This window comes from Centrocercus urophasianus, unplaced genomic scaffold, assembly GCF_019232065.1.
Source record: "Centrocercus urophasianus isolate 14NV4802_14NV808 unplaced genomic scaffold, USGS_Curo_1.0 seq_19, whole genome shotgun sequence".
NCBI classification, from domain to species: Eukaryota; Metazoa; Chordata; class Aves; order Galliformes; family Phasianidae; genus Centrocercus; species Centrocercus urophasianus.
The window spans coordinates 14,357,191-14,381,811 of record NW_024884744.1 but is presented as its reverse complement, the minus strand read 5'-3'; the positions used below and the strand labels follow the sequence as shown (position 1 = coordinate 14,381,811).

The window sequence follows — 24,621 nt, the reverse complement described above, 5'->3', positions numbered from 1 at the left end:
GTATATAAATATATATTAGTAGTCATCTAAGAATTACTGTTCAGTAGTGTGTATAAATGATTTGACATTGTCTGGTCTCTTTGTGGCTTCCATAAGGCCTCTCGGGAGCAATGCACTCTCACATATTTCCTCACGCTCATTTTGGTAGGTGGCCACATTTGGTATGAAGTTTCTTGTGGCTAGTTGTTCTTGCTTGTAAAACCTTATTGGCAGCTATCTGGTTCTCTGCGCGTAGAATTTCATTAGCCTTACATGTTTTATAATGGAGTGGGTGTGGGTATTTGGCAACTCAACAAAAGGAGAGAAGAGCACGGAAATCTATAAAGCAACTAAAACAAAACCATTATTGATATCCTCCACAGTCACACTACAATGACCATTTGAGTGACTCCTGTCGCTTGTTTTAACAGTAGTTTGATACCTTTTGTAGTATCCCAAGTTGCTGCTCAATTCGTTGTGATTTTGTTTGTTCTATCAGCTTTTCCTGATGAATAGTTTCTTTGATTTTTGCTTTATGACAATGTCAGTACATTAGTTCTGTGTGCACTTTTCCTGTAGTTTGTGTATATAATGTCTTGCCCTTGAATACTTTTGGGGTGAATTTTTGAACCAGTAATTACGCTAAATTGATCAAATATCCTGATTTTTTTTTTTTACATAGATCTTATACAAGCCCCCAAATTTAATATTTATCAGTTTGAAAGAGTAGTCTTGTCTATTGTTGAATTAGAAGAAAATACTTGATGACTCTATTTGTACCAAAAGGTTATCTCCCAAAAGACTGAATAATGGTTTTGTTACTATATTTTTGCACTTGATGTGCTCCTGTTTTTGTTGAAGGCATGTAGAATTGTATATGTGCTGTTATGTTCTTTACTTGAGATGTTTCAGCAGAGAATCAGATGAAAAGATTTGTTTTTTTTGTTTGTTTCAAGTCTTACTTCAACAGTGAGAGTGTTTGCACTAGGAACTTTGTGTGCAAAGTAATGTGCATGGTGAGAATTTCCCTTAAAGTGACACTAAAGATGGGATGGAGATATGGGATGCATGTATCCCTTGAGTATTTGTTTTTGTTTCTTTTTTTTACTTACTGTAACGCGGCTTGAAGTAGGAAGATATTGCTGTGCTTTCCTTGGTAGAGAAAAAAGAAGGGCTTGTGCTGCCTGGAAGTGCTTGCTTCTAATGCGTGCTGACTTTTTCCAGTAAAACCTCAGGGCTAAGTGTTTAGTGTAGAAAGTATGGAAAACAATCTGTTTTTCAGAAAGCCTATCTGTACTGGATCTAGCAAATGTTAAATGATTTCATTTAATTTTGAAGTGCAAAAGTAAATTTGTGGTGATCCAAGGTAACAAATCAGTGGATGCAGGGTTTAAACAGAACTTTTTTATGACCATGGAGTCATTTGGAGGCTCTTAACATGGCATTACAGTAACGTCTTACGGGAAAAGTGATTTCTTACAAATAACTCCATGTTATTTTTTGCCTGCCAGCAGCAACATTTGGTACTGCATCCATGAGCATGCCTGCAGGATTTGGAACTCCTGCCTCCTACAGTCTTCCTACTAGTTTTAGTGGCAACTTCCAGCAGCCTACATTCCCAACCCAAGCAGCTTTCCCCCAACAGACTGCTTTTGCTCAGCAGCCAAATGGTACGTCTATACACTCTCGATCACTTTCTTCCATGTTTCTGTTTTAAAGAAGTTACCTTTAATCTAAGTCAATGATAATGAGTGCATATTTATTTCTACATAAACGTTGTAGTTAAATTAGCAAGGGGTTCCCTCACACAGCACTGTGGCTCTGTAGTTAGCATTCAGGCTTGACTGTGTGCAGTGATGTAACTGAAACTTTACCATAATTGATATAAAACTAAAATATTCAGAGATGTAACAGTTCTAAATGCAAGGATTGTTTGATCTTTATTTAAGTGTGCCTGCAACATGTTGTAATATTTTCTGTAACTTGAAGAGCACAGGCAAGACAAAATCAGAGTGCTTTTTCCCAAAATCTAAATGATAAAGCAACTTTGGAAAAAGCTTGTATGTAAAAATCAGGAATTCAGTAGTTCTGTACAGTTGAAACTGAGCAAAAAACTCAGCTATAATTTTTATGCTTTTGCAAGTTTTCTCTTGTTAAAAAACTTAGCTTTTTGATGCTGATGTGTATTGTTTAAGCTTTTAAAAACCAGCTCTCTGGTGCTCTCTGCACAGTGCTCCTGAGCATTAGCATCTAAGGATGCAGTAACTAATACTGATAGTATGAGTACTTCATAAATATCATCTCAGAGTGCACTGTTAATGGCAGTGTAAATAGAAAAGCAGTAATTCACTGAAGCGAACTTATGGAGAAAACATAAGCAGATGTAATTTAGGCTTCTTGTCCACCTGAGTGAAAACCGCTGCAGGCAAGCATACGATTTACATTGCTGTTACTACACTAAGTTTTGTAGGAGGGCAGTTAATATGGATCACTTCATCTAATTTGTGTTATCTGTGTGACAGCACACTGAGGCAGATTAAGGATGCTCACGTGATAATACAGCTGAAGTGTGTAGAAGTAGCCCTCAGCTAAGGGTGCTGAGATCTTAATAGCTGTGTTCTGAAGTGGTAAACAGAAGCAAGCTGTGAGCCAAACTTGTTCAAGTTTTCATACTAAGTTTTGTTGCTTTTCAGCTGCAGTGCCCAAAGCTCTTATTGAATTTGAAAATTCTAGTCTTTGAATTTCTACATTCATGTTACTTGGCTAGAGAAGAAATTAGGAAGAGAGAGACTGTTGCATGTTTAAATTGGGAACTGATCTTGCTAATAGATGGTTTTTTAAGAGCTGAAATGAAATTGTGTATGTGAGGAGACTAAATAGATTGAGCTACTAAGTGAAAACTTACTATTTAAAATTTCTTAAAACTACTCTACTTAGGTAAGATAAAATCCTGCTGACTGGTGCAGTCCAAGCTTTCCCTTTGTTTTTTGCTGTAAGCTTTCAAACTGAAACTTAATTGAGGATTGATAACTGGTAGTAATATTTTGTTATCTTTTAAAGGTGCAGGTTTTGCTGCGTTTGGACAGGCAAAGCCTGTAGTAACTCCTTTTGGACAAGTTGCAGCTGTTGGAGTATCTAGTAACCCTTTTATGGTAAGTTGTTGCATATTAATAACTTGTGCATGTCTGAAAAGGCACAATATGTAATAATTATAGGTGCATGATTTTTTTGCTTCAAATAAGGGAAGGCAACATGAATCTCTTAAATGCAATTCTATATAACAATGCTGTGGCATTTATAAGGCTGCTCAAATCAAAATAGAAGTATCTATACACTATAGTCCTACAATAATGTATATTTAGATAAAACACACACCAAAAAGAAAAGAAAACAATAAACCAAAACCCTGCAACACAAACCAGAAATATTTCTTGATAATTTGTTCTCTGTTTCATATATCTTTGTATTTATGATTTGTGATTTAGAAAAATGTCTTATTTTATTCTTTCTGTTTCCCTCAGGCTGGTGCCCCAACAGGACAATTTCCAGCAGGAAACTCATCAACCAATCCTTTCTTATAGCCTTATAGACACTTTACCCAAAAGAACTCTTATGTGGTCACATAACATCTCTGCGCCTCTTGCACTGTTGTCTTGTTTCACTGATATTAGCTTTAAACACAAAAGAAGTCTTTAAGAAGTTAAAAAGAAAGCCTGCATTGTGTACCTTTGGGGGGGGGGAAAAGAACACAAGAAACCCAACAGGGAGTCATTCCCCTCCCCTCACACACACACAAACAAAGAAAATCAACCCCCTCCCTCCCACCTCCCCGGGTAATAATGTGCAAAACAGAGGGCTGTGGTAACATCCTTGGACCTGTGAACTGGCAGGAAAAAAGTAGCGGTATCATGTATATTAAAATTGGCTAATAAGTTATTGCAGATACCACATTCATTATGCTGCAGTACTGTACATATTTTTCTTAGAAAATAGCTATTTGTGCATATCAGTATTTGTAACTTTAACACATTGTTATGTGAAAAATGTTACTGGGAAATAGATCAGCCACTTTAAGGTGCTGTTGTATCTCTTGGAATGAATGAGCTACATCATTTTAACCATTGGTATTGGAAGTCATCAAATTAAATTGAAGGTTTGTTCATTTCTCAAAATGTTTTCCTTTCCTAAGAGCTCTTCTATTTATACATGCCTAAATCTCTAATGTTAGAGGGATACCTGTCTGCATAATAAAGCTGATCATGTTTTGCTACAGTTTGCAGGTGGAAAAAAAAAAAAATAAATATTAGAAAAAAGAAGTGTAGCTTTATTTCTGTGCAGTGACACTTATTTGGGTTAGAATGTTTGTATTGTGAATCTCATACACAAATGATCTATCAGAAATGATATGCTCGGAAGTAATTTAAGTTCAATTTTCATATCCTACAGTCTTGAATATGTCCTCATGATTTAGCCTGCTGTTCAAGTGAAGTGGCTTATCTATCAGGAATGAGTTTACATGAACTCTTATATAACTCTGATAATAGCTATATAATGAAGGACACTGAGAGCACTGAGATGAGTAGTGACTTGAAAAATGGTTAGTTGCTGAAAGACATAACTGCTGACAGCTGGTGGAGTCTTTGAACATGACTTAGTTGTGACCGCAGCAGTACGTATGACCTTGGTACCACAGATTGAGTCGTTCTCTTTTTATTAAAACTTGTGTGTATTAGTAGGACTTCCTGTGGAACACTGAGTTAACTGATTGGATTTCTTAATTTTCTGGGATGTTTTCTGCCGTCTTAGAATAGCATTTGTAGAGGAAGAAATGTCTAATCTCTGGTAGAGAAGTTGCAAGAAGAATGCCAGTGCATCAAAGTAATCAGTGGTGGAATTTGAACACTGATAACTGGGCTTATGTTCAAATGTAACACTGAAATTAAACAATTACTGTGCACTTGCTGTGAGTACCCAGACCTCAAGCTTAAAGGAGGGTTTCTGGCCAGCTTAAGAATAAAGTTCTAACTTTCAGAATAACAGGAATAAATGAGATCAAATTATTAGAGATTTTTTGAGAAAAGTAGTGTGTGAGTTGATTGAAATAAATGGGAGAATTCCTCAAGGTAAGAAACTTTTTGTAGTCATCCGCTTGAGTAGGGATGTGCTTGTCCCTTGGGGAACGGGCAGACATGATCACTGCCTGTGGAAATGCTCTTCATATGCCAGTGCTTCTGACTAGTGCTGCCTATGTGTGGGGAATGGTAATTTCCATGTTATTTTATTTTATTTTATTTTTTTAAGTTTTAGAGATCCCAAAGGACAATGGATATAAGAAGTTTATAGGTAGTATTCTTTGCTTAAAGGTCTCTTCTGGCCTGTTGATGTGTTTGATATTAAAAGACTTGGAGTCTTCCTTTTTCTTCTGACAAGGGCTGATGGATGGAGTATGGTGCATGGATTAATTCTCTTTGGGTGAATTCATTAAACAAGTTCCCAACAGTTGAGGGTTTTCATGGTGCTAGCAATGCTTCACTGCTGTTTAGCATAATAACTAGACTTCTCTATTGTTGACGTCTGTATTGGAATAATAACACATGCAGTAAAGAGTGGGCATCTGCAAGGACTTAGAAGGATTTGTGGAATGCTTAGAGTTACTTACTGATGAGAAATGAACCGAATCAATCAAACAATCTTGTACTTCCTTCATCCAAATTGATTCATCTAAGTGGATGTAACTAAGCTTTGAACAAGTGCTTGTCTCTGAAAGGAGAACTTCCTGGGTCATAAAGGGAAGCTCGAGCTGTTTTTAAAAAGTGTGTTTTTAGAGGAATGAATTGTTATGGTTTCCTTGTGAGCTGAATAGGGGGAAATATCAATTACTTCTTGCTCTTAACTAATCTGTACTTGTGGTAGTTTGTGGCAGTGGAACATAATGAAAACTGCTGCTATCTGATAGAAATTACTCCAAAGTGCCCCTTTACTGAATGTAGTTGAAAGAAGTCACTGATAAGCTGTCTTTATATCTAAACTTTTAAGTGTTTTTATTTAAGTAAGACTGCCTTGTATAGGAATTGAAGTATCTGCCAATGGCTTGCTTAAAAATACAAAGTTAGCTTAGGAGATTTTTTGCTTCCAAAGATAAGTATGTCTGAAAACCTCCATTAGCTGTACATAATGAAGGTGTATGCTGACTGTTTAAGCTAAGACCTCTTTATCAAGACAGACCTTTAAAAGGGAAAGCCAGGGTATGAGTACGAGACATCTTCAACAGATTCACAGTCCTGCTGTCACTGCATCTGGAACATTTCCTGAACAAAATGGCATTTTTCTTGATGTCACACAACTTCAGATATAGAAGGAATTCACTATCTGTGTGGAACCTGAAGTGAATGTGTTTGGTCATATGTGAGAATGTACTAATCCACTGTTGAACATGCAGTTGTAGCATCTTTGTGGGCTGAAGTGGAGTGAGGGAAGGTTAATTATTGTTTGTATTAACTTGCTTTAAAAATTCATGTCAGAACTTCCAGTTGAAAAAGTGCAAGTGTCCAGAAAGTTTGTGGCAACCTGTCTTACAGATCTGTGTGCTGCTGTAGGACAGTTGCTTCTTTAGGCTCCCCAGGAATGTTTGAATGCCTTGTAAATGAGAGTAAACTGCATTTAATTAAAATACTCAGTAAAAGTAAAAGTTCTCTGGTGATGTTCTATAAGCTCTGCCACTGAGAGATTCAGGCATCTGTATGCAATGTTCTCCTATTGTGTTCATAAAATCACAGGATGGCTTAGGTTGGAAGGAGCCTTAAAGATCATGGAGGTCCAACCCTGTACTGTGTGCTGGCTGCCCTCCAGCTCAGGCTGCCCAGAGCCCCATCCAGCCCGGCCTTGAGCACTTCCAGGACTGGGGCATCCATCTCTTCTCTGACAGTGCCTCGCTGTCTTCTGAGTAAATAATTTATTCCTAATGTGTAATCTAAATCTCTGCTCTCTCAATAGTTGAAAGCTGTTCCCATTGTCCTATCGCTATCAGAACATGTAAAAAGTCAGTCCCCTTCCAGCTTTGAAGTTCCATTTAACTACTGAAAAAGTACAATGAGATCTCCCTGGAGCCTTCTCTTCTCCAAGCCCAAGCTTTATTTGTAGGACAGGTGCTCCAGCCCTCTGGTCATCTCCACGGTCGTCCTCTGGGCCTGTTCTAGCAGCTCCACATCTTGTGCTGGGGCCCTGGGTCTCTCTGCAGTACACCAGGTGGGCCTCACGAGGGCAGAGCAGGGGGAGAAAATCCAGCAAACAAAAATACAAGTTTTTACATCAGGGCTGCATCACTGAATTTGAGTTGAAACGGAAGATTGAGGACTTTGGTATTAGAACTTACTGGTGAAGGAAACCAGGAAAATGCGTCTTCCTGTTTAAGAAGCTCTTTATGTTGGAGGCTCATAAGTCTGGTTGGTTGTGTGACAGGCACAGGTTTAGTTGAGCTTTAAGTTTCCCCTAGTTAATTGTTTAGATGATGCAGTCTTCTGAAGTGTTGCTTGCAGCCATTCTTTTTATCTTCCTGCAGCATTCCTTAATGACCAGTGGGCTCACCAGCCGTGCTGGTATTTGTGCATTTCATGGAGATAATGGTGTATATGCTTCTGATCAGGAAAATTCCAGCTATGAACGTGAAGTAGCTGCTGTAAATGAGAAACTGGGAAATGGGGAGAAAAATGAAGAAAATCAAGAACAGTTTTTTTTGTTGTTGTTGTATAATAACTGAAGGGGAGACCCTGTGCTGCCTTCTTCCCCTTCCTGCCACCCATGCTCTTGAATGATCTCATCTTGAAATGATGATAGTCCACCTGCTTGACCTCATTCAGTAGAGTCTGCTGTTACAAAGGAAGGAGGAAGAGAATACTATGTTAGTTACTTCTCATCCCCCCCTCAATAATGGAGAAGGGCCACTGCCCTGCACTTTCTGGTTCTTTTCTGAAAAGATGAATGCTAGGGACTTGGACCTCGTGCATGTGTGTGTAAACTCTTGAGTTTGTAGAGCAGAAAGAATCTGAATTTTCAGAACTTAAGTAATATGAAAGTGCATTCAACTAAAAATTATCCTAGTAATAAAGCTCCATGAAGTATTTTCCAGGTTAGTTCCTGCTTCTGCTTAGGGTGTTTTCATAATGATCTTGTCAATAGTAAGCCTGGAAACTGAATAATAGGTGGTATTCTATTTTTTCTGCTCTAGGAAGATGTTCTTAAAGTTATGATAGAAATGCAACACTAAAGGGAGTAGAGGACAGGGAGGCAGTAGCATCTACTACCAGTTCACTGTCTCTGAAGTGAGTAACTGCTCTAAGCTAACCCATCACCTAATATCTTCCAAGAGTCCAAACTTCTATTAGAACCCTCTTTTTGAGGAGTGCAGGAAAATGAGAGAAGTGTGAGTGATTTGGCTTACCTGGGTGCTGATACCCAGTCCCAGACCGTTTGGATCCACTACAACAATGGTTAAAATTGTCTGGATCACCAGTGCAATGAAGTTGTTGAAGCCAAACATCAAAGCATAACGCTCCATGCTAAGATTAACAGCAATCTGGAACCTGAAAATGAGTGTACAGTTTAATTGAGCTATGGTGAGCCTTGTATGCTTGCAGATTATGGGAGGAAATTTAGGAGTTGTTTCACATGTACAACGGAGTCATCAAGTTTTTAACGTTCATTTTGGCAGAAGTTTTTCTTTCTCCCTCTATTTGTCATACTATTGTGCATCCTAATTACCTATTTTGAGTGAATATTTTTGCTGAGTGAGGACCTGCTTGTTTAAAGACAACTTGCACGTAAATCAGTGGACAGCTAAATGCAGCAGAAGGAACTTATTTGGAATAAGCTGTTGTAATGATTGAGTCGTACTTCTAAGCGTGATTTCATGTGAGCTGGAAACAATGTTCTCCTATCGTTACCTATTCAAAAATCCTATTTCAGTGGAAACTTATTTACTTTATTAATGTGAAAATATGACATTTTTACTGATTTAAATCAACTTGACTGAACAGTTGTGCATTATACTTACGTTGCTATTGTTATAAGGAGCATGTAGCATGCCTTAAATGCAAGGTAACCAGCATAACATGCCCAGATGTTGTCAATAAAGAACATGAGAAACAGAGAACCAGCATCCATTGCAGAGAAAATTCCCAAAGCCAGTTCTCCAGAAAGATCCCAGTTCACTTTGATGTATCCAACTGCCATGGATGTTGCTGAACCTAAACATAAAGAATAATAAATCTTACTGTCTTTCTAGAGTTATGGCGTAACTGTGCAAATGGACCATGCTCAGATCTCTTGAGACTTTTCTTAGGGCCACAATGGGCTTTGATAATGGAGTATCTGTTTTCTACAAGTGTTGTCTAAGTCTTCTGAGTTGTCGGGTTTTTTTCCTAGCTTGTAGAGCTGTCTCAAGCTGAAGTACTCTGAGGAAGTGCCTCATGATGAGGGCTGGAGGCAGCGGTGTATGGTGTATTGTTCCATTTTTGACAACTGAGAGTAAGGACAGCCTCACCAGGCACTTTCTGTTAAAATCTGTATAGTGGATTTCATTTCATGAAGATCTTTACATGAATTGGGAAATCTGTTGCATTCCTTCATACTTTGAGGCGTAGCTTCATTTTCTATTGAAAAAGTCTCATTAGTTGTCAACTTTTATTGATAATCCTGTATATCAAAACCCCTTATTTTGAGTGCAATAGGATACTTAAGCTCCAAGTCTGATCTAGGCATGTTATACAGCTGTGAGACTTAACAGTCCACAGGGTACTACTGGCTGCCCAGATGTCTTCAAGCAGGACAGCACACTCATCGACTTATTTGCTGACAGTATGCATTCCTTAGCATAATTAAAAAGTCATAGTAGGTCTCCTCCTTTTGGTTCATAACTACAATAACCAGAGGTTCCTGTTAGTGTTAAATGATTTCTGTACTTTGATTTACTATCAAGTCCTACAGGATGCAAAGGCATCCTTTGGGAATGCTGCTCAAACCAGTAGTCTTGCAGGTTTGGAGTAGCTTCAGCAAAATTCAGTATGAATATACTGACAGCTCCATGTAGAAGAAACCTGAGATAAGACTGTTGGTATGGAGATGTAATGGTGTAGATGTGAGCTTGGAAATGAGGCTCCAATTGTACTGCTCAGCAATTTAAATGAAGTTGCACTTTGAAGTAGCCACAGAACACAAGGCGCACAGGTAAAGAGGAATGTGGTCTGGATGAATCAAGTAGTAGCAGGAGAATCACAATAGCTGAGGCTGAAGAACTCTGGACGTTGCCTTGTCCTACACAGAGCAGGGTCAATTTGAGCAAGCTGCTCAGGAGGCATCAAGGTTTTGAACATGGGTAGAGGCTCCTCTAGTGCTTTGGGCAAATTGCTTCAGTGTTCAGTCAATTCTAGAATTCTTACTTATTTATTCTTTATTATATTTACTTATTCTTATTTAGGCTTTGGGCTCAGTGGGAAAGAGTCTGGCTCAACTCTTTTTAGTTCCCTCTTCAGCTATTTATGTGAATTAATAAAATCCTGTGTCTTACTGCTAAACAATTACAGCTCTCACCCTCTCTGGGTGTCACAGCTGGAGATGAACTCATTGATCAGAATATGGATGCAGTCACAAAATGTTTGTCTAGGATCACTCATCTTGAAATGTTTAGTCTGCTGTTGAAACAGACTTCCTAGAGCAGTTTCTGTTAATATACTTCAATTTTTACACTATGTTCTTTGACCTTGATCCTCACAGGAAATAGGCGCCAAAGACATTACCGAAGGATGCCATCAGGACTGGACAGATTAGAAGTAGTTGCTAGTGTTTTTACTTACCTAAAAATGTTGCCACTGCTTCAACAGCTCCATTGTACACTGCAGAGCTGTGAGATGGGGCTCGGAAGTCCCAGAGCACTTGGATGTAGTTCACAACTTGGTTAAAGCCTGCCGTAGCCAAAGCCCACCACAGGGACCAGTAAAGCAGCTTCCTAGAGCTGTAGCAATCCTTCAGGTCCTTGCCCAGCTGCACCAGTACTCTCAGCACGTGGTGCTGGGGCTCGGGCTGCTGAGCCTGCTGCGCTGGAGTCGCTCCCGTGTCAGCAGCTGCGCAGTCCTTGTCCGCTTGGCAGCTCAATGACGTGTTGGAACTGAGCCCAGCCACAGCTTTGTCTGGTTGTGGGAGGGTTTCTGAGGGGCCTTTCCTATGGAAGAACATGCTCTTTTGAGGCATTGGGAGGAGAAAGGAGCACACAAAGGCCAAGGACGCAGAGGCCAGAGTAATGGCATTGAGGTGGAAGTAGGATACGTCTGCTAAGGAAACCAGGAGCTGTCCCAGCACAGCAGCAAGGGTGGCTGCAACGAGAGTGATACTCCTGCAATAGCTCGTCACTCTCTGATAGCGATCAGCGCTGACGACGCTGTAGATGTAGGCGTAGTAGGCAACCTCGGTGGCTGTCACCATCCCGTAGGAGAATTCCATCACCTGCATGGCCACCAGCCCCTGTGCAAAGAGGAGCAGGAGCCACGTGACAATGAAGCTGATGCCCTGGAGGAGGAGGATGGGCTTGTAGCGCACGTAGTCAGTAATCAGGAAGACGGGGACAAGGAGCGCGAGGTAGGAGTATGTCCAAACTGGGAAAACCTGGTTGGTAACCTAGAAGAACCATACTTGTGTCAGAGCAAAATCTATCTTGCATCAAATTCAATTCCCTGAAGTAGCTGAAAATTAATACCCATTCAGTTTTATGTTTTGCTTGAATCATATACCTCTGATCGCTTCTCCTCACCTCTGAATTTAACAAACAAACAAACAAACAAAAAAACCCATTCCTTTTGAACTAGGAACTGGAGTTGTATGTAGTATACATGTAGCTGTTACTGGGTTGTATTCATGTGTTATTTTTTGTTTAAAAAGTAAATAAGTTTTTGATGAAGCTGTTTGACTAAGTTTTGGTTGGTGTTCTATGCATTGATGGCCTGAAAATAAATTGTCATCGCAGTGGTGGCTGTGCCCTGCTGAGCAGCCTGGGCCCTCAGCAGCACCCCAACAGCAGTGTGCTGTGAACCCTGTCTGGGCTGAAACCAGGACATGGGGCACTGCAGTGCCAGCTCAAATGATGGCAAGTAAGTTCATGCATTTTGGTACATAGGATAAACACCGTTCTGTGAACAGCAAAAAATATGCAGCCATACTTTACATTTTAGTGAAGGAATTTCACAGGAAGTTTCAAGATTGTAGGAAAAAAAAAAAACGACACATCAGTTTCTTTCTATTTGCAACTCCTTTTTCAGTCAATATAAATGTTGTTTGTGAATTCTCAAATGGAATCTATAGAGATACAATCAAAAATTTGGTCATGTCTTTTTACCAGGCCTTTATAAGCCGTCTTACCAGAGAGAGATACCCCTCGTTTCAGAGTCATGCCTTATTTGTGTCATCTCTTATTGGTAGTGCATACATTTGTGAATAACTGTGTTCAAGGATGAAGCACAGGAACAGTCAAATTTCATCCAAAGAAAAATCTCTGCTGAAGACTTGGAGAATTTACTAAGAGATGCAGCCAGTGCCACTGAACCAAACTGATGCTTTAGTTTCACAAAGAGGTCAAAAATTCCAGTAATTTTATGGGTTTTTTTGGTCGTCTTTTTTTTAAGTATTGTAATTTAAAAAAAAGAAGTAGAAAATTTATCTTAATTTTGTTACTTTACATACATTAATAACATTATATATTGCATGAGGACTGTCATGTAATCAATGCCTGCTATGTTATGATGTTGACCTATGATGTCAGAGGTGGATGTTGGAGGTATGGCAGCAGAGGTTGAACCTTCCCAACAATGGTGGCAGAGGGGCAGTCTGAAAGAATGGCATCTGATGTGGAAGTGTGTGACATAGAGCAGAGAGTTGCCACTGAATGCCTCCATGTAGAACCCACGGTACCCAGTGACATTCATGGACGCTCGCTGAATGTGTATGGAGGCCTGGCAGTGGGTGGTGCATTACAGCAGTGGTGACAACAGCAGTGGGTCATCTCCACTGGTGCAGATTTTTTAAAAGCACAGCATGTAGGCTCTTGCTCCTTGCTGACAAAAAGAAGTACAGTGAACGGTAGTGACTGTATTGAAAAACAGTGTTTTGTAAATGAGAATTTGCTCTATCAAACAGCGCTATTGTGCTGTCTGTATCTGTTGTAGTTTCCATGGAAATAAATAAGGGGCTTTGCTTTTGGAGCTACTAATGTATATGAAGCCTAAGACAATTTCTCTTCATTCAGTGCAGCCCAGGCAAGCCAAAAGGTTGGACATCCATGGAATAACTGAAAGAGCTAAGTCTGTACTGTCAGTTCTGAGTAGATTGTTGATGAGATCAGAAATAACGAATCCTATCAGGATCTCTCTTACATGAAATACACAGATAATTTCCCTTTATGGTTTAGAAGGAAGAAATAATAATAATACCTCCCCAAAAGAACAAACAAATAAGTTACTCTTCCCTCCACAAAAGAAGAATGCCATAAATACATTTTTCAGAGGAAATCTGGTCTTTGTGCTATGCTAACACTCTGCCTTAGCATTTGCAAGGGCAAGTCAGGAATGACTGTTCTTCATACTTGCAGTATGTGGGTGTATGAAGCTTGTGTTTTCTAATTATATCATTAAATTCATGACTCACTTGTTAACTGTGTCCTCTTCTGTTACAAAGTGTGCTCTAGAAGCATGCTTTAAAGAACAACAAAAAAAAAAATAGAAAAAAATAATTAAAAATACCTTAAGATGTGAATCTGCCTTGCATAGACAAATATGCAGTCTTGTAATGCGTGTAGATCACTCTGAAGGTGTTGCTTTGTATTTATTACCATGGAAACTACAACAGATACAGGCAGCACAATAACACTATTTGATAGGGCAAGTTCTCAGCTACAAAATGCTGTTTTTCCACACAGTCACCACCATTTGCTGTACTTTTTTTTTGTCAGCAAAGAGCACTCAGCCTGCATGCTGCGCTTGTAAAAATCTGCACCAGTGGAATGACCTACTGCTGCAGTTGGCACTGCTTGAAATGCACCGCCTCGCTGTGCTCGCGTGCCCTGCTGGGCTTCCATACACGTTCAGCAAGTGTCTGTGAATGTCAGTGGGTGTAATTCATTCCACATGGAGATTCATTGACACCCCTTTGCTTCATATATGCTTCCATGTCAGACACTGTTCTTTCAGATTGCCCCTCTGCTGCCACCTGTCACGTAGCAACAGAATGTAAAGGGACATTGGTGGGAAGCTTCAACCTCTGTACTCCCACCATCTGCTTCTGATGTGGTGGGCCAACCTAATAATAAAAATAGGAGGCATTACTTTCGGAGCCGACCTTGTAGGTGATAATCTGACAGCTTATCAGTGGAAGCCTTTCTGTTTTCTCTCCAAAACTACTTCACTGTTAATCTAACTAGTGCCACAATAGGAATAAATAAATCTGTGTTGCTCCTCCTGGGTTTCTCTTGGGAGAGGAGATCTGGTTGACCTGATTTTGCTGAAAGAATCCATTTATTCAAACAACATCCAAATGTGGTTTTAAATACCAGGAGGCTTGAAAAGAGGAGAACCCTTATCCTTCTCCAGCTCAACCTTAAACATGAATTTTTATATAAAATATGTGTTTTGCTGAATGCTTTTTCTTCCTTTACAGCAATAACCAAAGGCTTACTGCTTTAGGCACTTCAGTTATTACATTAGAGAACAGTTACGTACCTGCTCAACTGTTAGGTTTTTGTCTGGTCCAGTTAGGTAAGGTGTGAGAAAAGACTCCGAAGGTCTCATTGTGGAGAAAAACCCATTCACACAGATGATGAGCGTGGGATAAATCCAACTGCTGCATATGGCTCCTTTCCAGCAGTCCATAATCTGTGTAAGAACGTAGTGAGAAAGCAAACGCACCAGAAGTTTGTCAAGAAACTGCTCACAATTGGTAAAACCTCATCTGAAAGTTTACTTTTTAACCAAGCCGACTCTTCCCCACACTTCCTCCTAATCACAAACACAGTTGTAAATTAACAGCTTGGATCAAGGTGCACTTGTGGTGGGACTTCAGCCTCTGTTATGTCAAGTGTTGTTCAGTGGTGTACTTAGAATTGAGGAGATGCATCTCAGTGGAAGAATCAAGTTCCATTTCAGTCTCATTTCTGAGTAAAGGCTGAGCAAAATGTTAGATTCTCAGCATGCTCAGGGAGGCTGTCTGTCTGAGAGTCAATTGGAACAACTGAGGTGAAAGTGTTTTGTAGGCAATGAAAGCCCCCAGGCAGCTTACAGCACGCTATGAGCTCTGTCTTAACGTTGGAAATACTTTGTCTGAATAGTATACAAAGGCAGCATTGCTGCAACCTCAGAGGAAGGTTACAAAAACCAACCCTAAATTCAGATCTTGATTTCCAATAACAGGTGAGTGTGTGGAGAAAACACTGCTGGGTGGTCCATCACCTGGCTGGCTGAGAGGTGGCTGCTGGCCAGGATTTCTCTGCTAGCCCACACCGTGCTTGCCTAATACCTCCTGGCTTTGAATGAAAAGATGCAATTTTCGTGCTGTTTGGTTTTCCAGAATGGGCCTCACCAGCTTGACTGTATCTTAATGGAAGACTTGTCCCCCAACCCGGTGGTGCTTCAAGGGCAGTTGGTGCTGCTCTTAGCTGGGGCTGTCACTTGGGACAGTGATGGTTATGCAGAATCCTTTGGCATGCTTAGAGATGAGCCCTTCATGTTCAGCTCAGCTGCAAGGGGAGGTGGATTTGTTCCAAGTTTCACTTTCCTGCAGATCTAAAAAGCCCTGCTGGTGCCTGCCAAACCTCAATTGTGGCTTCTTCAAAGCGTGTGTGTTGTACATGAACACACAGCAGGACGCGTGCATCTCAATCGCTTGGATGAAACCAGTGCTGATTGCTGGGTCAACACTGTCTTGCTGCTGAAAACTCAGGATAACATGAGGCTTTACCTTTCTGTTGCTGATTATGATTCTATTGTCTTGTCATTCCTAATGCTCCTAAGAGCTTCCCTATCCCCCTTCCCCTCCCAAATACTCCTCCAAACTCCTAACCCCAGAATCTATCTTCTGGAAATTCTAGAGGACAGGAGTGTAAGCGTATAAAAGGAATGTAAGCGTATATTCTTGTCTGCTTTTGGAAGACAGTGCTCTCTATAACTAAAAGCTACATATACTATCTGCTTGGTTCCTTTACTCCTTAGTGGCAGTGCATGGAAGACGGCGAGCTGTGACCAACTCAAAACAGAGGAACTTCTAATGTTACTTCTATCGGTTGTTTTTTTTCTAGCTCCTTTTCTGAAGTTTACTACTGCTAATACATTTTTACATAACAGCAGAGTTTGGCTTGTTGCCAATGCCTTTTCCTTTTACCAGATGCTACCTGTAGGGAGATATTTAACTTTTTGTACCAAAGACAGCTTGAGGAAATTCCGAGTTCCTTTTTTCCACATGCGTAGTTCTGTAGTAACAAGGTACTGTTTAGCAGAGAGTAAGTACATCTCCTTTTATACTGCATTGGTTAAACTGTTCTACTTAAAGCCTCTTTGCAACTGGGGATATCTACACAATGCACAACACTAAACAAATTGACTAGAAAAAAAGCTGCCTTCATTTGGTGAAGTCCCACTGATTTTCGTGAGACTTGAAGCAAACTTCTTTCCTGCCCGCTCTCACTCCTGTAGTCGGATATTTAGGATAGTTTGCTGGTTGCAGAGGATGACCAGTTTATGAAAAGCGAAAATGTTTGTACATGTGGTATCTTGTCTCTCCACAGGAAAAATATTCTGCAAATGCTAAGTGTTTTCTATTTTTATTAGTTAGATGTAGGTACTGCAAGCTTGAAGCAAACTGCAGTACAGAAATAACTTAAACATGTGGATATATTTTTGTATCAAACTAAGTATTTACTGTGCAAACTCACTTATAATCTCTCTTTTCCGCCTCCACACTGCATCCTCCCCTATGAGGACAGGCTGAGAGACCTGGGTCTGTTCAGCCTTGAGAAAAAAGACTCAGAGGGGATCTTATTAATGTTTATAAATATCTTAAGTGTGGAAGTCAAAGGGACACGGCCAACCTTCAGTGGTCTGTGGAGATTTGAATCCAAATTTTTTTTACCCTTCCATGCTGAGATCGCTGTGAATTCAGTGCACCGCTTAGGTTGCTGCTTTCAGACAAGGATAATACAGTAACTGTGGCATTGCAGAGTTTTGAAGGTTGTGCAAACTGCCTTTGAGCTTTTGTGTGCACAACGCCTGCTTCTGTGGTGGGCTTTTGAATTAGAAGGGAGTCATCTACCACTGAATGCCTGTCTTTGGGTAGGAGAGAGTATAATGATGCAATATCTTCCTCCTCAGCTCAGAGTAAGGTACATGCAAAGGGCAGAAGTAGAGAATAGGCTCATGTGCACTCACGAGCAAGTGCGCATGGAAGCAGCTTGGCAACACTGGTTGCAAGAATTAGACAAGGAAGCAGAGCGAACTCCGATCTTTCCAACTGTGCACAGCATAACGCCAAGGTGGTTACTGTGCTTTTTTTTTTTATGTCTAAACTACTGCTATCAAGCTATTTATAGGAAAGTAAATAAGATTCTAAAGTAACTTATCTTTTATTCTTGGTACAGTGCCATTATGTTGATCTTAGCTGGCATACGTTGCAAGGAAGTGCTGCAATGATTCAGCGTAGCTTTTCGGGGCTGCGTTGTAAGTTCCTCTTGCACAGTGGTTCCCTGTATGCTGCAGCAGGAGCTCTTCTCTCACGAGGGCTGGCCACGTGAGCGGTCTGCCCAACTCTTACAGCCGTGTCGCACAGCCAGTTACAGTCTGCTCTTTTGATTCATGTTCAGTGGGGTTCTGAGGCACTTCCCAAAATCTCACTGTTTTCCTGTTGCGCTTTCTTGAGACAAGCATGCAAATGCTTCTGATCAAGAAAATCCCAGCTATGACTGAAAAGTAGCTGCCATAAATTAAAAACTAGAGGGAAAAAGAAAAAAAAAAAGAAAGCAGAAAAATTGATGAAAAACACATGGTTGAGAAGCACTGCTTCTCCTGAAAACAGACACAGTTTTGTTCACCTGTGTTCTGGCATAGTTTCAATGTTTGAACTTTTTGCTTTGTCATTAAGCGAAATCTTAGCTTTTCCAGAAAGCAGTACTATGAAGAATGGAGAACTGCCACGTTGTTCCCAATCCTTATGCTTCCTATTAAACATCAGAGGGAGGAAGGGATAGGAACAGGATTTTTTTTTATATTATTGTGAAATGTAGAGACAGCATGTTCATTACTCACACTGTAATGAATCATGCAAGTGAAGAGTCCAAGTTTGTCCTTTTCCTGCTCTTACTCGCACATTTCACTGGGATCACTGCACTGGGTTCAGTAAATGTAATACAAATTTGAATCAGTATTTCCAATAACAGCAGCCTATTTATGAAGTCTGTTTATGAAGTCTGTGGGTGTTCCTGTCCTTAATCTTCAAGACCTAATCTTTAATCTTTCGTCTAATCTTTCATTTATCCAAGTATCTGTCATCTCCATGGAGAACATTTGGATAGTTTTAATTTTCTTCATATCCAAGGGAGGGAAGTTGCCTCAGCTTCCCGGATGCCAACTGAGATAATGCAGAAGTTGGTAAATTTCAACTGACTGTCACGAATGGAATTGGTCTGATTGAAGTTATGGACACTGATGTGGGAGAGGGTATCCCATGCCAAATTGAATGACCAAGCTGCGGGTAGTGAGACATTATTCATCTTGAGATATCGATCAGGTTTACTCTTGAGCTGCAATTAGAAGGCAAGTGTCCTTGAACTGAAGTAATTTCAATAATTCATGCTGTCTCATGGTCTTGAGGTCCCCTGACAGTGTGGGATTATGTTGATTCAACATCTGAGAACCAGCCTAATTTTTTGGGCAGAGGATGTTATTCAACGCCCTATGAATTAGCAAAAACTAGGTATCAGGGCCTACTTATTGAAGGTGTGGAGTCATCGCCTTCAAAAAGTTGTTTCTCATCATTAGACATCTCAAAAGCCGCACTAAAAGGCAAATAGGAAGGCTAACACCAGATACGCTGCCTCGATTTCTATAGAAGAAAGGGAATGACATTATCCTTTGCATTATAATTTCTTTTTGTAAACTTCTGAAGATGAATTGGCTGAATAATGAAAGGGAAGCAAGTTAACAAGCACATACCTGAGTCACGATGTCCAGTCCCAGGCCTCTTGAGTCCACAGCAACTACTGTAAGGATGGTCTGAATCACCAGTGCAATGAAGTTATTCAGCCCAAACATCAAAGCATAACGCTCCATGCTCAGGTTGACTGCGATCTGGAACCTATGGTGAGATGGGCAGGTGCTGAGGTTTCACCCAGCATGCAGCTCAGCACCAAGCAGCTGTGTGCTCTTTCCTCCTCCCCCGGTAGGATGGGGGAGAGAATCAGGGGGGAAAAATTAGAACTCACAGGTTGAGACAGAGACTTTCGTTAAGGCAAGAAAGAGAAATAATGGCCGTGGTAACAGTTATATCTTCTAACCAGTTTTTCTGATGTAAATCTTGTTTTGGCAATAGTCTTTCATAGCAATATTTACCTCCCAAGTTTCTATCTGAACAAATATCCCTGCAGAATGCTTTGAACTGATTTTTCGCAGCTTTCTGATGCAAGTTTTTATTTTTTCTGTAGAATACGTTAAAGAAGTTCAGGTGTGATCCATTACAATGTACTAAAAATCCACCAAAATATAAGTGGAAAGTTTAATTGACTTTGTTAAAGATGAGTGTTGTTTTGTCATGTCCTGTACTTTTATCTCTATTTTTTTTGGTTGACTGCATCATTATGGGTTTTGACACAAAAGTGCATTTGCTATTTGTTAAAGAAGTAGTATGGTAATTTTATGCTAAAAACAACCTATCAATACAATAAATGGTGTAATAAAATGTTTTATGTATATTATATTTTCAGTTTCTGACAACAAAATAACTTGATCTCATCAGATGTCTTGTTTGAGTTTAAATGCCCCATACTCTTTTATTTCATGTTTACACTGTAATATCATTGAGGATTATATATATCAGCAAAGTCTGATATATATAAGGGGATTTTAGAAGATGGTTTTCTAAGATGGTTGTGCTGTCCCTGTGGTTCACTTTGCATCTCCTGTGCCAGCATATGTGCAAGGGGAAAGTAACTTATGCTTTGCTGTTATGGCCTTTAGTAGTAAATATACCTTATACTATGTTTAACTTCTGCATAGTCAATTGTTGAGTGCTCTTTTAATAACTTTTCTTTATGTTTGTTTAGAAGGATACTTAGAACATAAGCAGACACTTAAGTGTCCTTGTCTTTACCTGAACACTCACATCTCGTACTAGATGAGAGTAACAAGAGGGATGCCCAAAGTAAACTTAAAGTACTGTAAGTATTATGTATGTCATGGTAGCTATGAGGGTTAATACTTACGTTGCTATTGTTATAAGGAGCATATAGCTCGCCTTGAAAATTAGGTAGCTGGCATAGCACACCCAGATATTGGTGGTAAAGTGCATGAGAAATAAAGAAACAGCATCCATTATGGAGAAGATTCCTAATGCCAGTTCTCCAAATAGGTCCCAGTTCATTTTCATATATGCTACCATGAAAGATGCTACAGAGCCTAGAAAATAAAAAGTAATAAGAAAGAAGCAAACATCACATCTGTTACATTGCCTGTATCACTAAGGCTTGCCACCCTCACCTACAAAAAGGCAGCATTGAATAATGAAGTAGACTAGTTCTGAAATTGGGCAGATGACTGGTTGTTTTTAGACAATAGTTTGAAGTATCTGCCATTCTTTTCTTTGTGTTTTATTCCACTTCTTGGATAAGCTGTCCTGTGTAAGGATTCATTATTTGCATGTAGGCAGCATGCGCTTCTAGGAAGAGATTTAGGAATGCTGTTTGGAGCTTGAGGAACAATTCTCCTAGTTTCTATGAGCTTATGCTATAGACAAGCTAGCAAGCTTTTTCCTCGTAGGTCAATGGTTTAGGTCTGTGCAGCCCAATAAGGAGCTAAGATACCCAAAAAAGGAGGACTTTTGTAAAATATCAAGTGAATATACTCAGGAAAAAAAAAAAAAAAAAAAGAGAATGGGGAGGTGCTATTTGATCTTAGTGGGTTTCCTACAAAAACACATCTATTTTGAAGGTAAACCATCCAGATGACCATCTTATGGGATCTCATACAATTTAAAAACCTCTGCGATGAGAAAAGTAGGCATTGCCATGAGAAGTTTTCCTCACTGAATAGGCACCATAGGAGTTAAGTGTTTTTAGTGCATCATTCAGTTGGTCTACGTTAGCTGCCTACCTCCATATTAGAGTAACTTTTAAACTTAGAAGTATTTGGCTCTCCTTAATGACAGTAAGGGTAGTGAAAGGCCAGTTAACAATGAAGATATATCTAAATTTTCTGTTGCATCACAGCCCAATTACTTCTACTGCAGCACAATATGAATGTGAAATGCTGCCAAGTCGAAGTGGTATCCTCTTACGTTGCCTTTGGATAACATTACTTTGCTTGTGCAGTGTGGACATCTGCTCCCACTGCAAGAGTAATTGTTAACATCAGTACCATTGCAAACTGAGTAATCACTTTTTCCTGTAAATCTCCATATCTTGAAATGACTGAAATTCTTTGCTTCTTGCTGTGCAAGAACATTTCACTAGAGACAGCTCTTAATGAGAGGTGTATGCTCTTTGTGTGTAAAATATTTATGGAAAACTCATCTTTATGCTATTGCTATGGGAACAGTAGTGATACTTGGTTGGCAGGGAGGCTGTGGAGAGAATAGAAAACAAAACTCAAAACCCCGTCAAAAGAGGCAAGTGTGCCTTCAAATGAATGTAAGATGCATGGGATTTATGCTCTCTGCATACTAGTAAGATAAAGTTTGTTGCCCCAGTCATATAGAACAACAGCTTAGCTCACATTTGCGCTGTTTGTACATCAAAGAAAAACTTTTTGAATGCACAACTTGTATACTGCTTTCCTGCAGCATCTGCAATGAAAAAGAACTAAAAAAATGTTCTAAAGTAAAACTTTAGATGCCACCTTTGATTGATTCTTAGAATGTAACTTACTCAGAAATGTTGCCACTGCTTCAACAGCTCCATTGTACACTGCAGAGCTGTGAGATGGGGCTCGGAAGTCCCAGAGCACTTGGATGTAGTTCACAACTTGGTTAAAGCCTGCCGTAGCCAAAGCCCACCACAGGGACCAGTAAAGCAGCTTCCTAGAGCTGTAGCAATCCTTCAGGTCCTTGCCCAGCTGCACCAGTACTCTCAGCACGTGGTGCTGGGGCTCGGGCTGCTGAGCCTGCTGCGCTGGAGTCGCTCCCGTGTCAGCAGCTGCGCAGTCCTTGTCCGCTTGGCAGCTCAATGACGTGTTGGAACTGAGCCCAGCCACAGCTTTGTCTGGTTGTGGGAGGGTTTCTGAGGGGCCTTTCCTATGGAAGAACATGCTCTTTTGAGGCATTGGGAGGAGAAAGGAGCACACAAAGGCCAAGGACGCAGAGGCCAGAGTAATGGCATTGAGGTGGAAGTAGGATACGTCTGCTAAGGAAACCAGGAGCTGTCCCAGCACAGCAGCAAGGGTGGCTGCAACGAGAGTGATACTCCTGCAATAGCTCGTCACTCTCTGATAGCGATCAGCGCTGACGACGCTGTAGATGTAGGCGTAGTAGGCAACCTCGGTGGCTGTCACCATCCCGTAGGAGAATTCCATCACCTGCATGGCCACCAGCCCCTGTGCAAAGAGGAGCAGGAGCCACGTGACAATGAAGCTGATGCCCTGGAGGAGGAGGATGGGCTTGTAGCGCACGTAGTCAGTAATCAGGAAGACGGGGACAAGGAGCGCGAGGTAGGAGTATGTCCAAACTGGGAAAACCTGGTTGGTAACCTGGAAGTGAAGAAGATATCTTATTCTTCTTGGTGAAAATAAGTTCATCTATTTAAATTGATTTATAGAAGGGATGAAAAAGATGTCATATATAGAAACTGTGTTCTGAAGCATCAAAGGTCTATTAAACAGAGTACTGAATCTTAAGTTTTACAAACCCTGTTTATGTGTATTTCAGATCTTTTTCATTTACGCCACCTGCAAACTGTAACCTGCAAAGACTGTTTAAAATTTTGTGTAAAGTTCAACATTTCATTTTGTGAACACAAAAAGCAGAGAAAATCATACCTCATCTATTGTCAAGTTTTTATCTGGTCCAGTTAGGTAAGGGGCTAGAAAAGGTTCTGATGGCTTCATCATGTAGAAGAATCCATAGAGGCAGAGGATCAGGGTGGGAAAAGTCCAGGTGTTGCTTTTCTTATTCTTACAGCAGCCCATGGCAAAGCTGGGGAGGAGATTTCTTAGCTGACACTGCCCAAAACACAAAGATGTTTTGTCATTCAATATATTTTCTGGTTTCTTGTGCTAAGTAGTGTTCTTTAAATGTTGGCATCTGGAAAACATCTTTCTTAGATCAAAAGTGAAAAGCTTTCTCTACATACCTCTGCTGTTTCTCTGTTGACAGTGTATAAAGATTTGGAAGATCTGTAAATGAGAGACAAATTACACTATCATTCATTCTGTACTGAGCAAGCTAACCACAGAAAAAGCTTTCCTAGATGAAGATAGCTGAGTACTGCGATTCTCTGACATCATGGCTGATCTCAACCAAGCACCTTACTGAATAATAAGCTTATTTTGTAATCACTGGTTTTCTCCGTGCCCCCCCCCCCCCCAGAGATGTTTGGCTTTCCTGTTATGGAGAACTGGAGCCCAGAAGGTCAGTCACTAACAAATATAGCAGTTAAAGTGAAATGAAGCAGATATTTCAGCTCTTTTCTCTAGCTGAGACTTAAGGAATAAATTAAACCTTGTTGCAACTTTGCTGGACAGAGCCAGAGAAATGAGAATGGGTATGATGTGGGAGCATGCAGAGGAAATGGGTACAGTGTAAGTTACATTCCATATTCATGTTGATCTAGATAATATCAGGAATCTAAACTTATGCAGTCTATCTTTTGGAGCCCTCTGTAGGTTTCCCGTTTCTAGATTTTATTTCTGTTGCTCTGTTTTCGATGTCATCTCTATTTTTCTTCCTAACAACTTTTTTCAGGCAAAATATTGCCTTCGTCTTAAAATAGAAGTATTTTGTGGGCACCATTTTCCTCAGAAATTAAGATTAAAAAAAAATAAAAATGAGGAAGGCTTCTTCCAAATCAAATGAAAATGTCTGTGCATGTGTCGACAGTGTCACTCCAGGCTGGCTGGGTGGAGGATCCTCTCATAGGGTACAAAAGTTACCTGGTGTATGAAATGTAAAGAATGAGGTAGCAAGCATTTTACATCTTGTATAACTTCATATCATGACTTCAGATTTTCCTAATGATGAGCATAGAAACAGTGCAAATCAAGCAGAATTGGAATTATTTCATATTATGCGAAACTTCTGCATAAATGTTGCAGGATTTACAGCGGAAATTACAGCTGTATGTCAGCTCTGTAGTGTGAACCACTAGAGGGCAAGATGACCCCAGCAAAGAGATAATGTCTCAAGAAAAATTCGCGATACATC

The 24,621-nt window shown here is 40.2% G+C and overlaps 3 protein-coding genes across 6 annotated transcripts in view; 1 reads left to right on the top strand and 2 right to left on the bottom strand.

Annotated features, from left to right (window-relative positions):
- Positions 1 to 4,306, top strand: part of AGFG1 (ArfGAP with FG repeats 1) — a 36,512-nt gene extending 32,206 nt beyond the window's left edge. For 2 of the 3 annotated variants that reach the window (XM_042821171.1, XM_042821169.1), the window contains 3 exons: positions 1,491 to 1,649; positions 3,040 to 3,131; positions 3,501 to 4,306. In XM_042821171.1, the coding sequence (XP_042677105.1) occupies positions 1,491 to 1,649; positions 3,040 to 3,131; positions 3,501 to 3,560 (311 nt within the window). In that variant the 3' untranslated portion in view covers positions 3,561 to 4,306. The remainder of the gene's footprint in view (positions 1 to 1,490; positions 1,650 to 3,039; positions 3,132 to 3,500) is intronic. The other variant, XM_042821170.1, reaches the window with a different exon arrangement.
- Positions 4,307 to 6,001: 1,695 nt separating this feature from the next.
- LOC122161611 (thiamine transporter 2-like) lies at positions 6,002 to 16,012 on the bottom strand. Of its 2 annotated transcripts, none has more exons than XM_042821172.1 (5): positions 14,733 to 16,012; positions 10,827 to 11,643; positions 9,029 to 9,221; positions 8,417 to 8,558; positions 6,002 to 7,841 (listed from the first exon to the last, which is right to left on the bottom strand). In XM_042821172.1, exons 1-5 carry the CDS (start codon positions 14,880 to 14,882, stop codon positions 7,560 to 7,562), a joined length of 1,584 nt encoding a protein of 527 aa, XP_042677106.1. In that variant the 5' UTR covers positions 14,883 to 16,012; the 3' UTR covers positions 6,002 to 7,559. The 2 variants fall into 2 exon arrangements, with proteins under 2 accessions (XP_042677106.1, XP_042677107.1); XM_042821173.1 differs by having other exon boundaries at positions 6,002 to 7,666; positions 14,733 to 16,006.
- A 1,022-nt stretch (positions 16,013 to 17,034) lies between these two features.
- On the bottom strand, positions 17,035 to 23,567 carry LOC122161612 (thiamine transporter 2-like). The gene is made up of 6 exons (XM_042821174.1): positions 23,552 to 23,567; positions 23,238 to 23,420; positions 22,133 to 22,949; positions 20,474 to 20,666; positions 19,209 to 19,350; positions 17,035 to 17,987 (listed from the first exon to the last, which is right to left on the bottom strand). Exons 2-6 carry the CDS (start codon positions 23,385 to 23,387, stop codon positions 17,808 to 17,810), a joined length of 1,482 nt encoding a protein of 493 aa, XP_042677108.1. The 5' UTR covers positions 23,388 to 23,420; positions 23,552 to 23,567; the 3' UTR covers positions 17,035 to 17,807.
- Between the last annotated feature and the right edge of the window lie 1,054 nt (positions 23,568 to 24,621).